The sequence below is a fragment of the Nanorana parkeri genome, unplaced genomic scaffold (genome assembly GCF_000935625.1).
Source record: "Nanorana parkeri isolate BGI_ZX_2015 unplaced genomic scaffold, ASM93562v1 scaffold840, whole genome shotgun sequence".
In the NCBI taxonomy this organism is placed as follows: domain Eukaryota; kingdom Metazoa; phylum Chordata; class Amphibia; order Anura; family Dicroglossidae; genus Nanorana; species Nanorana parkeri.
Genome location: NW_017307108.1, coordinates 300,426 through 312,109, shown reverse-complemented (window position 1 = coordinate 312,109; position 11,684 = coordinate 300,426). Strand labels below are relative to the sequence as shown.

General features: G+C 42.7%; 1 protein-coding gene across 1 annotated transcript in view; it reads right to left on the bottom strand.

Moving 5' to 3' along the window:
* Positions 1 to 508: 508 nt before the first annotated feature.
* EZH2 (enhancer of zeste 2 polycomb repressive complex 2 subunit) overlaps positions 509 to 11,684 on the bottom strand; it is a 52,649-nt gene continuing 41,473 nt past the window's right edge. Inside the window, exons 13-20 of the mRNA XM_018565395.1 lie at positions 10,439 to 10,479; positions 8,559 to 8,684; positions 8,223 to 8,401; positions 6,141 to 6,236; positions 3,725 to 3,806; positions 3,115 to 3,195; positions 1,608 to 1,692; positions 509 to 829 (exon numbers count right to left, since the gene is read on the bottom strand). Of these exons, the coding sequence (XP_018420897.1) occupies positions 769 to 829; positions 1,608 to 1,692; positions 3,115 to 3,195; positions 3,725 to 3,806; positions 6,141 to 6,236; positions 8,223 to 8,401; positions 8,559 to 8,684; positions 10,439 to 10,479 (751 nt within the window). The 3' untranslated portion in view covers positions 509 to 768. The remainder of the gene's footprint in view (positions 830 to 1,607; positions 1,693 to 3,114; positions 3,196 to 3,724; positions 3,807 to 6,140; positions 6,237 to 8,222; positions 8,402 to 8,558; positions 8,685 to 10,438; positions 10,480 to 11,684) is intronic.

Sequence of the window (11,684 nt, the reverse complement as noted above, 5' to 3'; positions counted from 1 at the left end):
GAATACCCCTGATGGGGTAAAAGGGGGGGGGGGGGTTCTGAAGACTGACAAAACAAGGTTAAGATTTCATGGGGGAGCAATGGAAGCAACGCCCTCCCAAAAAGCGAGAGGCTATCGGCTGAATAAAGAGGATAACAAAGGCTGAGACTTGCCCTTTTATGATGCTCAAGGCCAAACATTGATCCAGACCAGACTGGAGAAAAGCCAGCAAATACCCTGCTAAAAGACTTTCAGGTGTGAAAAGTCTCAGGGGTGCGCTAAACTTCCCCCTTCATTCTGGGGCGGGAGGGGGCGTGGCCATACACTGAAGTCGGCGGCTGCAAAGCCATTGACTTCAATGCACCAGCACGCCCCTTCCAGCCCCAGAACGAAGGGGGAAGTTTAGTGAACAGTTGCTGTGCGTTCCAGCAGCTACCGCTCTGGAATGCACTGCAATTGGTGTGAACAAGCCCGTAGGAAAAGAATGATTACAAACATTATAGATGAAATCGCACACACAAAAGATAAAGAAGTTCAAGTATAGTTTATTTGAGGTGGGAGATGTACCACAATACATTATTGCCAAAAGTTCATCAGTACAAAACGTTTTGCATCTGGCAAAAAAAAAAAGCATAATGGATCTTCTTTTGACGTCACTATAAATTACTTGTACAGTACTCGGTAAATTCAGAACTTCAACTCATTTTTTTCTTGTAGCTAAAATTGAGCCAGTATTAGAAATTCCTGAAGAAGGTAAGGCATGGGTTGTAAGAGGAGGTAGCTGGTGAATCAAGGGATTTCCATTTCTCTCTCAATACCCACATATTTTAGAGCATCAGCTTGGCTATACCTAAAACAAAAAAAATAAAAAGCAAATTGGATGTAAACATTCTGGCAAAACAGGAACACCAAAACTCTGAGACGGTTACAAATGTCAAGGTAACTAAAGGAATTCCCACCACACAGAGCCGGTGCAGAGAACAGGACAATGTCCTAGGGCTACCAGCCTACAGCTGAATTCCTGCTTTCGGGTAAAATAAAAAAAACTCAAAAAACAGTCTGAAACATTTTCAAATCTTTCCGCTTGAGGTATTTATTAGGTTACTAGTGTCATTAAAATGACAGTAAAATACAAAAACTTTACAATAGCAATCTGGATAACTTTTTTCCTTACACTGTCAGTTATGACTCGGGATTCATTAGTTCACAAGTATTGTGTGCATCAAGTGTTTTGTTGGAGTATAGCAGCAAAGAGGACATGGACAGTGCCTGTAGTCTCAGGTGACTATGCTATTCGTGAGGAATGATCACGCACACTGCTGGGGTTGCCACAATGCACTTAGACCACCTGCTTAAACACATCATTTTAGCGGACGGGCTAGTGTGAACGGGCCCTTAGGAGTGTGCAGAGTAAAGGAAAGGATCTGCATGAAAGTAAACCTGCGGCTTTGTCCTGCATGGGCAAACCACAGATTCACTTTGAAGAATGCCAAAAGGGACCGGTATAGGATTATCAATCACTGGTCAATGGCTGGTGGGATTCCTTTAGTAGAAACAAGTATCCAATGTTCCCTTTACAGTAGTGTAAACATGTCTGCAGTTACAGACTGCTTTGTTACCATACATACCTATAGTCAAAGAACAGTTCTTCACCTGTCTGGATGGCTCTTTTTGCAAAAATGCCTATTCTGTGGTCACCATTCACCATCATTACTGAAACAAGAAAAAAAGATCTTCAGTCAGGCATAGGTCAACACACGTTTTCATTGCTTCCGCATTGTAACTGTATACTGTGCTCGGTTAGGATGGATCTTATAAAATAGGAATCCTGCAGGTACAGTAATTAGAGGGCAGGAATAACTTATGGAAATGATAACATATTCCTAGTGATTACACACAGAGCTAGTACTTTAAAGTCGTTTGATGGGACTTTGGCATTTTTCTATGCTTGCTTCATAACATTTCTATTACTGTATAATATATAGGCGAAGATTCTCCTCGGCTGAAGGCTACCTGCACTTCATTGTGATCACTTCCAAAACTGCCATCATAATCTCAGACAGAGTCTACTGCTTCCATTCAGGCCGCTCTAGAAGACTTTAGAGTGAAACGGTAAGGACTGTGACTACTATATAGTAACACTATGCTGAGTTTGTTACGGATTTAACAAACATGGCTCCCGCAATGTACTTCTACAGCCACAAACTAACGGCAGGAACCAAGCATCTAAAACAACTCACATTAATAGGATCACTTCCATTAAATGTTTATGTACAGCCAAAAGGATGTTTTAGTTTCGGAAGCATATGGAAGGGATCAAACCCTGAGTCCTCAACTTCCTGTTCCACAAAAGAGAGGGGAAGTCCTACAAAAATCTTTGAATTCCCCTCAGACAATTGTTCACGAAACAGGTGTCCCCATCTGAAGATTTACTCTTGTTCTGGTCACAACCAAAAACTTGGGATTTCACCATCACTTTCAGTCTCAGGACAAACAGGTGAATCTACCAAGTGGGGCACAGGAAGGATTAGAACTCCTAGCAAGTTTTTATTACTGCAAAGTTAAAAAAAAAAGTTTCCAATACATATACTTTAAGTTGATCACATTTCCATCCTAAAAAAGAAGAAACTTCCCTTTAATCCTCTGTATATGTAAATGAGAGCAGAGGAGCCATAATGTCCCGTGTGTAACTGGTATATATTACTCCAGTGCGTCTCTGTACCTTTTGGAGGAGGAGTAGGCTGCCTCCAGGTACACCTGCATTTAATCCATCGACTGCATTAATATCCTCCAACATGGAGATTCATAAATAGTGTTAAGACCACACTTCACTGAGGCGCTTTGATGGGGCAGTGTGGCTTCTACATATTTTTGGCCAAAGGTTTGTGCAACTAAAACCTCTGATTTTAATGCATACTGTTGACAGGGTAACTTGTTTTGTTGCAGGCTGGCTGGCTGGAAGGTGTTCTGGGGATTCTTTTTGTGTTTTGTATTGTTGTTATCCTTCCTATGTGCACCCGGCTACAAAGGCTGGTTATAAATGTATGCGGTTTCCATTCATTTCTAGATTAACTGGTTTATAGGACCTCAGCAATGTACACAGGCCCTTCAAGAACAACGAGCTATACCACATACCTTTTGCATAGCAGTTTGGATTCACAGAATGATTTGCAAAGCGAATTTTGTTTCCTTTGCGGGTTGCATCAACTACAAAATCTAAAAAGAGAAATACAAACGGTTATGAAGAATGCACAGGTCAGTTACTGACATAACACAGAGGATGCTTTATGACCCATTGGGCAAGTGAATAAAACATCTGCAGCAGGTTTGCCTAGTCCAGCTATGCAAGTAGCTCATTACTACATAGTTACAACACGCAACATGCATTTTATACAGGCGTGCCATTTCCAGTCCTCCAGAATCCACATTTAAGGAGTGTGTGGAAGTCTAACCCCATCATATGGCACTTCTTTCCAAGTAAGAATTGACCATTCCAATTATTTTCCATCACTGGCAGATCATTTCTAACATTAGTCTGCAGCCCTGACAAGCGGAATGCTGAGCTGATAGCAAAGTTTGCTTCCCATTACCCTTCCTTTCATCTTCTCATAATATTAAATATAATATAAAACAGACAGTTTTGCTAGTTAGGGGGAAAACAATCCAGCTACATCTTGAAACAATAGAGGGCGACAAGCATTGTTCGATACCCTGGCAACATAGACGACGGCCTTGTCAGGCTTACCATTATTCAAGTTGAAGAGAAAGCTGCACATGTATTTGTCATAGACTTTGCCTCTGCGGTCGGCTTCATCCTGAGATATAATCTGTGAAATACAGCATATAGATGAGCACTTAACTGTATACAGTACATCTATATATAGACATTGATCCATCAATTGCTCGCAGATCAGAAAAGCCATGGACTTCATTATCCCAATTATCAGCACCCAATGTCTGACACAGGTAACAGCGGAATCCGCACAATACATAGAATTGGTAATAGAGCCTGCACATCCTCCCTTCCACATTTCTCACTCCATATTCTAAGAATATTAGCTTTAGTGACTGTAGAGAAAAGGTCTGTGTGTGTGGGGGGGGTGGGGGCTTCCCATAACTACACATATTGACAATAATATTCATTTTGTATTAGGTATTGCGTACAGAAGCAGTACTAAGGATTCCAATCTTACTTGGCTAGCCTCACATTTTGCGGCTTTGTCTCCTTGTCCAATAGAACGACACAACTCACTCACTACGGGCCTAAGAATGAGTAGCACCTCCTAGCAACCAATGAGCAAAAAATGTCAGGGAACAAGTGATTGGTTGCCAAGGAGGAATTATAAGCAGTACTTCTTTTCATACATAAAGCAGGAATGTAATGTAGGAGGAAAGCAGTGTAAAAATAACACCCTACAAAGGGGCACAAGCTCCTGACCCGCAGCTACTATAGAGCTCGGTAGCTATAATGGCTAAAGAGAATGAAAAATAGAATTTGTTCTGCTATTCAGCTCTATTCCCAATGGCCACACCTGAAGAAGTCAGAGGCGGACACATTCCCCTCCGTAGGGGGTTTTGAGGCAGCAAACAAGTGAAAAGGCAGTGCTTGACTTTATCATTAGAAAGCCAAGCATGCAACCTTGTTTACCCTCTAGTGTCCGAGCAATACAGCAACCTTAAATGCCATGGACTCATCCTATTTTTAAACATTCACGTGTAAAATATACATTTTATACAAGAAATAAAAATCAGTTTATAACTTTGTAAACCTTCAACAAAAAGGTGACAAAAAACGATTCGTTTTGCTTTTGGCTACTTCACATGGATGCCAAAAGGGGAGCTCAGCAGGCAAAGCAGCTTTAGAGCAGAAGAAAAAAAAAGACGAGTTTATCTAGCGATGTATAAAAGGTTTTTAGATTCTATAGGAGAGATTTCGTTCAAATTAGGGTTCAAGTGATATTAAAGTCAAAAGGTTTTTAAGCCGTTCAAATGCTGATTAAAACACTTACAGTGGATTCTTCCCCTTGACTTGATGTTTAAAGTTTTAGTTTCCTGCAGAAGCAGCTTGTCCCCTGAGCCCTGGTCCTGATACCTTGTTTTGGGGTGGCTGCTTTCCCTTGCATAGACCTATGGAGACACCCTTGCGTGTGCTAGTAAGCCGTGTGCGTCTCCAGAAACACACAGGCACAACAAGCCAAGCCACTTTCCTGCTCCCTTCTCTAAACTAGTACACGAACAGCTGCTGAAGACTGCTCTGTCTCTTGTGGTCTTGTACTGGACAGGAAGTTCAGGGAAGTGAAGCTGAGAGAGTTGGAGTTAGCATTTGACGACTGTAAATGCTTAGGCAAAAATGTAAAGAAATACTTTGCTGTGCATGCAGATTTGTTTGATCTGGATTATTGAAAGAAAGTTTGAGTGTTTAAAAGGAGAACTATCCTCATAGTTCTAGCCGACCTGTGACAATGAGACTGTCACAGGTCGGGTCAGTAGATCGGGGAGTGAACACATACCGGCGTTCGCTCACTTCTCGATCCTGTCACGGCAGAGAGCCGTGATAGTGGAGGAACTGGATTCCCGCCTCCCCGCTCCAATCCTCCAGCGCTGACTGGCGGATCAGACGGGGGAGGGGGCGGGTACAGCTGGCTCTGCCTCTAGATAGGCAGAGCCAGCTGTCACTCACGCAGCTCGGCGGATCCAGACATAATTGTCGGGATCCGTCCCGGCTGCGGCGTCTCAGTATACCGCGAGTACTGTAGGGAGACGGGAGGACGCTAGTTTGTGTCCTCCCGTTACCCTTAGGAGAACTATGGGGAAAAGCCTTGACCCCATAGTTCTCCTTTAATACTACATTAGGCCTCATCTAGAACGTACCCAATTATGCAGATGTCTGTATTGCAGTTACTCATAAAGCACCATTTACCTATTTTGAAAAATTACACTTTTCCCCCATCTGACGACGGGCCTCACTGTCTAACCTACAATGATCTGTACTGCCCAAAGCAACTAAGTAGCAAACAGAAAGGAAGTATTCAACTAGCTGCTAAGGGAAACACAAGTTGTTCTCATTCCAGAAACTTGTAACACAATCCAACAACTTGCTCACATCCCACATGTGTAAAAGTAGCATAGTGTGTATTTGTGTGGATATGTTCTCGGGTTACCTCTCCACAGTATTCAGAGATGAACTCGTTCTTCTGTACGGGTTCTTTGATGAAGATTCCCCAGCCAGCTACATCAGAAGGAGCCAGAAGCAAATGCTGGAAAATAAGAGAAGTCCCTTATTTAAGCAGGTTAGCATGTGAAATGTATTGCATGTATTGAAGTGCACAGGGGTGCAATATTCTATGGAACATTACATTGCAGGATACAGTCCATGTCACTGTCACATAACGCAAAGCAGCTCAAAATGGCAAGACGATCAATATGAGAAAATGGCAGGCATAAGCAGCAGAATCACAAAGCTGGACACATTCAATGGCATTTACCCTTCATTGTAAGCCACAAAAAGAATGCAGGACATGAATAGAAGGTTAATGCTTGGCTATGTCCCATGATTGTTGTAAAAGGAATGTTCTGAAATGGTCAGCTTACTTTCGGCAACGTTCCCAATGTCAAGGCAGCCATACTGCCCAATCACGTGCATCTATTGCAAGAATTCAAGAGGCCTTACCTAGCACTGGGCCCCTTTTGCCAGAAATGGATGAAATCGGGCTGCGGGACCAAGTGTTATTGAAAGAGGAGAAGCAAAACACAGACAGGGTATTTGTTACATGCCTCTAGCCCACAAAAAAAGGCAATATTACTGTCAATTGTCGATTTAAAACCAAATTATTGGACAATCGGGAGCAAGTCACTCCAATCCATGAGCTGCAGGAACATTTAAAGGGAATCTGTCAGGGCAGAAATATGTAACTTGCTACCACAGACTTGTTTTTTAAGGTGCAAGTTCAGGGTTTGTCATTTTTATACTTGCTTTACTGTTTAGTAAGTGGCTGACCAGGAAGAAGACTGCAGGTCAGGAACCCCAACTTCACTGGAATGTGTGCTCCAGGTCAGTGGTTTACTGAGCAGTGTATCAAGGATAACTCGTCCAACCCCAGAACTTCAATTACAAAACAAGAACTGAGAAGCGTCTCCTACATTTCTATACTGACAGGTTCTCTTTAGGAGCCATTCACACCAACGTGTTGCCACCACTACCCCAATGCACGGTAGTGTAGCAAAACAGAGTGGAGGAAATGTATCAATTTGGTGACATCATCGGCGTCTTTTAAACTATGATTTCTAGTGCATATAGCGGCAGATTTATTATCCTGGTTCATGTTTAATTCCTAAATACCTTCATCAGGATAATTGTCTCTAAGGCTGGGATCACAACTGGGCGTACGGAATATGCGCGTCGTGCCGCGCGTTTTTACTGCGCTTTGCAGTAAAAAAACGCGCAACAAACGCACATTTCCGAGGGCTATCCGGCTGTATCCTAATGGATATGCGCGGCAAATACGCCCCAAAGAAGCTCCTGTACTCCTTTGGGCGTAGGGCGTTTTTCAGCGCGTTCCTACGCGCTGTAAAACAGGCCTTAATTACCACATGCTTGCAGGGAACCTCCTAGGGGACAGCTGTATACCATGAAGTGCTTACCTCAAGTGAGGGTATTAAACTGAATTATCTTTGCAATACTTTAAGAATGTCTGTCAGTTTGGAGGGTTTTCAATGTCACAAATGCTGGGTGCAATTACTGCGCACTTGGGAAATTATGCAAAACGTGTGCAGTGAGTGAAACATTATTATGTCGCAAAAACCACTTAAAAAAAAGGAGATATATATATATATATATATATCAGAGAAAAAATATTTGCTTTTAGCTCGACATTTTGGTCTTTGCTCCAAAAAATTGTCACAAACATGTTCATAAATTCCCCCAGTGTGATGTATTACAGTGCTATTCATAACACACACGTGAACAATCTGAAGGCACAGGCACAAAGCGTCTCCTTCCATAATACATTTATTGTAGACATGCCTTGCACACAAAGTTTGGTTTGTGTGCAAGGTGTGTGTGTATAATAAAGTATTATCCGACTTGGAGTGTATGAGTGTGCACGTATTCCTTAAATCACCTTTATCTGTATGTGAGAAGGTAAATCTTCCTTCAGAAGCGTGTACTAGCTTACTGCTCTTGAACAATAACATTTGAAAACCCCTAGGAATTTTAAACCGAGTATCTTGTCTGTATTACTGACCTTCTTGGATCCCCGCTGAATACTGCAGTTCTTGCATGAAACATTTTTGCTATCCCAGTGATCGGCAGCTCCACAGGTAAGACACAAGTCTGGGTCACACTCCCGCACAGCAAGGTAACATGGACACTGCTTGGTGTTGCACTGGGCCTTACAGCGACATCCAGGGAACCTGTTTTGGCCTTAATGAATTATTTACATTAGTGTGGTCAAAGGTGCACAACAGACACAAAACTACACACCACCATATATTCTCCATTTCCTCCCCCCATATATTCTAGTAAATCTATATAGTCATTGTGTCTCTTCCATAGTCCTTTACATCTGTATGTAACTTACACTCAGAGCTGCACTGACAGAACTTCTCACAGAAATTCTGTGCAATCACACAGGGACAGGAACCATCGCAGGGTTGGCGAGGGTGATCGCAAGGCTGGTAATTGTAAACATGATTAGAGGAGCCATCTGGAAGAACATAAAACCGACAGAGAGCTGAAGCACACACAACCGGTATTAAATCATAGCTACACCACTTTACGTGTCATGTGCCAGGGGGATGTCCAGCCAAAATGGGCAGTAGAACATTCATGAAATTTGTTGTAATTTTGGAAACACAACACCACATAATAACAGTGGTGATGGGACAGATTGTCTCAAAGTTAATAGTAAAGCCGAACTCCAGACAGATACAAAATACTCAACAAATCAAAAATTGCAGCAATGAGAAAAAAAAAATACTACCTAAATCTAGCCCTGTACAGAAACACTCAGACTAGGAGAGGGAGGGGGCAGCACAAGGAGCCAATGAAATATAGACACCGGCACTCCAAATACGTCTGTTTATTGACGTATGTGCAGCATAACGTGATGCACTCAATACAACGTTTCGGGGTCTCACAGGATCCCCTTCATCAGGCAGTACAAGGAGCCAATCTGGTGTGCTGCTTGAACATGTGCTGGCACAGGACAAGAGGAGAGAGCAGAGTGATGATTCATATGTCTGCTGCTGCTTCTCCACATTGGAATCACAATCTGAAGACAGGGAGATGGATCAGGCTGTGCTGCTTGAAGGCTGGTGCAGACCTGGGCGATCCGACTCGCGCCTCCCCGGGACCGGGCAATCGTGTGCAGTTGCACACGGGTTGCTGCGCGGCCCTATAGATTTTAATTGGGTTACATCCGCGCGGCAATTGCAGAAAAAAAAGGTACCTTTTTTATTTGCGTTACACGACGTGCGCCTGTTTAAGCCGCGATCGTGTTCGATTGCGCGTGTGTAATTGGGGCGGGAAACCACGCGATCCGCCTGGCTTGACTGGGATGCCATTAGAAAATGATGGAACCGCCAGTGGCGGGCGATTCCGTGACACGATTGCCGCACAGTCACGGATCGGCATAGTGTGAACCTGGCCTCAAGGGACACTGTCATAAGAGATTTACTGCGAATGCCATTGCTGGACTGTCCTTATGAAAAGCTAGTTTTGGTCTGCCATTCTGATACTTGGACTTCAGTGCTGTCTGAGTTGATGACCTGGAATAAGTAGTTCTGACACTCATTTACAGCATGCTTGGTTCCAGGAAACATGCTTAAGTCAGACAGAAAGACATCCAGCATTTTCATCAGGAGGCCTGCAATGCCAACACCCCTCTCATGACAATTTAACTGCAGTGCAGACAAGTCAGGTCACAGACCTGCCTGTGGTGTCTGACAGGGCTCAAGACTGGATGTATAGTAATACAAATCCTTAGGCAGGGTAAAGCAGCTCATGTGTGTTCCTTAACTGTGTATTTAGCCGTCTGCCTGAAGTTCCGCTTTAAATGTGCTACTCTAAATTAGGGTGGGCAACTCCGGCCCTCCAGCTGCGCTTTAACTACAAATCCCAGCATATCTCAGAGTCATGCCTGTAACTGTCAGTCTTGTAATGCCTCTTGAGACTTGTAATTCTACAACAGCTGGAGGGCTGGAGTTGCCCACCCCTGCTCTAAATCATAATGTATAGAACAATCAGCCTTTATAAACTGCTTACTGTAAATGTATTAGTCCAACAAATTAATGAAAAGAAGCTTTGCAACTCTGCAGCCAATCCATCTCGGAATGCAGAAGCTTATTTTTCATTTCATTTCCAGTCAGCTGAATGCAAGCTTTAATGTGATTCTATATGATATGATTCTGTATGATATGATTAATTGCATCATTAATATCAGGTATACTATGTACATACCTTTTTTCAGCTGGATTTTCCTGCAGTGTGCAGCCCACAGCCTGTAAAACATAAACAAATACATTAAACTTGGTGTTTCCAAACAGCTATATCCACAATAGCTCCAGAAAATATATGATACATTTACGTATATATAGAAATATAAAACGTTTTGTTACGTGAGGGGGGACGGGGGACACTATATCCTCCAAGTGAGCAGCATACATGCCAAGGATTTTTAGTAGCGCTGCATGACGGAATAAATGTCAGTTAAAGTACCGCAGCGCTGAATACTGAAAAATGGCCTGGATGGGAAGGGGGTTTAACACCGCGGATGTCAACTGGTTAAAGGGAATATTTAAAAAGTAAAGTACAACACACACAGGGGCCATGGGGAACAAAAGTAACCACCCTCCAGAAGGAAGCACGGTCTCAGCATGAATTCAGAGATGATTTCAGGATTTACAGGCGAGTGATACACAAATAAGATACATTTCTGTTAATAAAGGTACATGAATGCATTTTTAAGATTTAACTATTGAGTTTACTGTCACTTTAAGGCCAGGCTACTGCATTTTCAAATATACGTACATTTCTTTGCCTTTATCTGAAGAAGTTGGCTGGTAAAATGTTTGAATCTGGATGGGCCTATGGACCTATTCTGAAAATGTGTCGTAGATATCCCTGCTTTTCTAATCTCTTCAACGAAACAATGAACCATGCAGAAAAGGCAATAATCTACCCGTTCCAGAGCAGGTAACATCTTTCATTGGAGATCATACAGTGAGGGAAAATGGATTTTAAATATGGAGAAGAAGCTAAAGAACTGCAAGCAATTTACCTTTCCGGAAGAAGGATTATACATCCTCATCTAGAGCGATGACAATTCTCTAGTAATGGTGGTAAACTAACAAACATATTTTTACCAATGCTACTTTTCTCTGAAAACCAATCTAGGTTATTATTATTTATGGTTTGGCAGCAGAGTTCTACTAGAGAAGTGGTTCTCAACCTGGTAGCCTCAGGACCCACATTTGTCCTTGGTCTTAAGTTGTGACCCAAGTCAATGGAATGCACGGCATTGTGGTACTGAGCGTTTTGGTGTGGGCGATAGAACTGTGGTTCGGAGATGCGTTTGGGTAGCCATTCAAATGAATGGCAATGCAACACACCTCCAACACCAAAATGCGCAGTCTGTGTGATTTTGTGATACAGTGCATTAATCGCACTGTACTAGTGAAAACACTTAAAGTCACACACAACCACA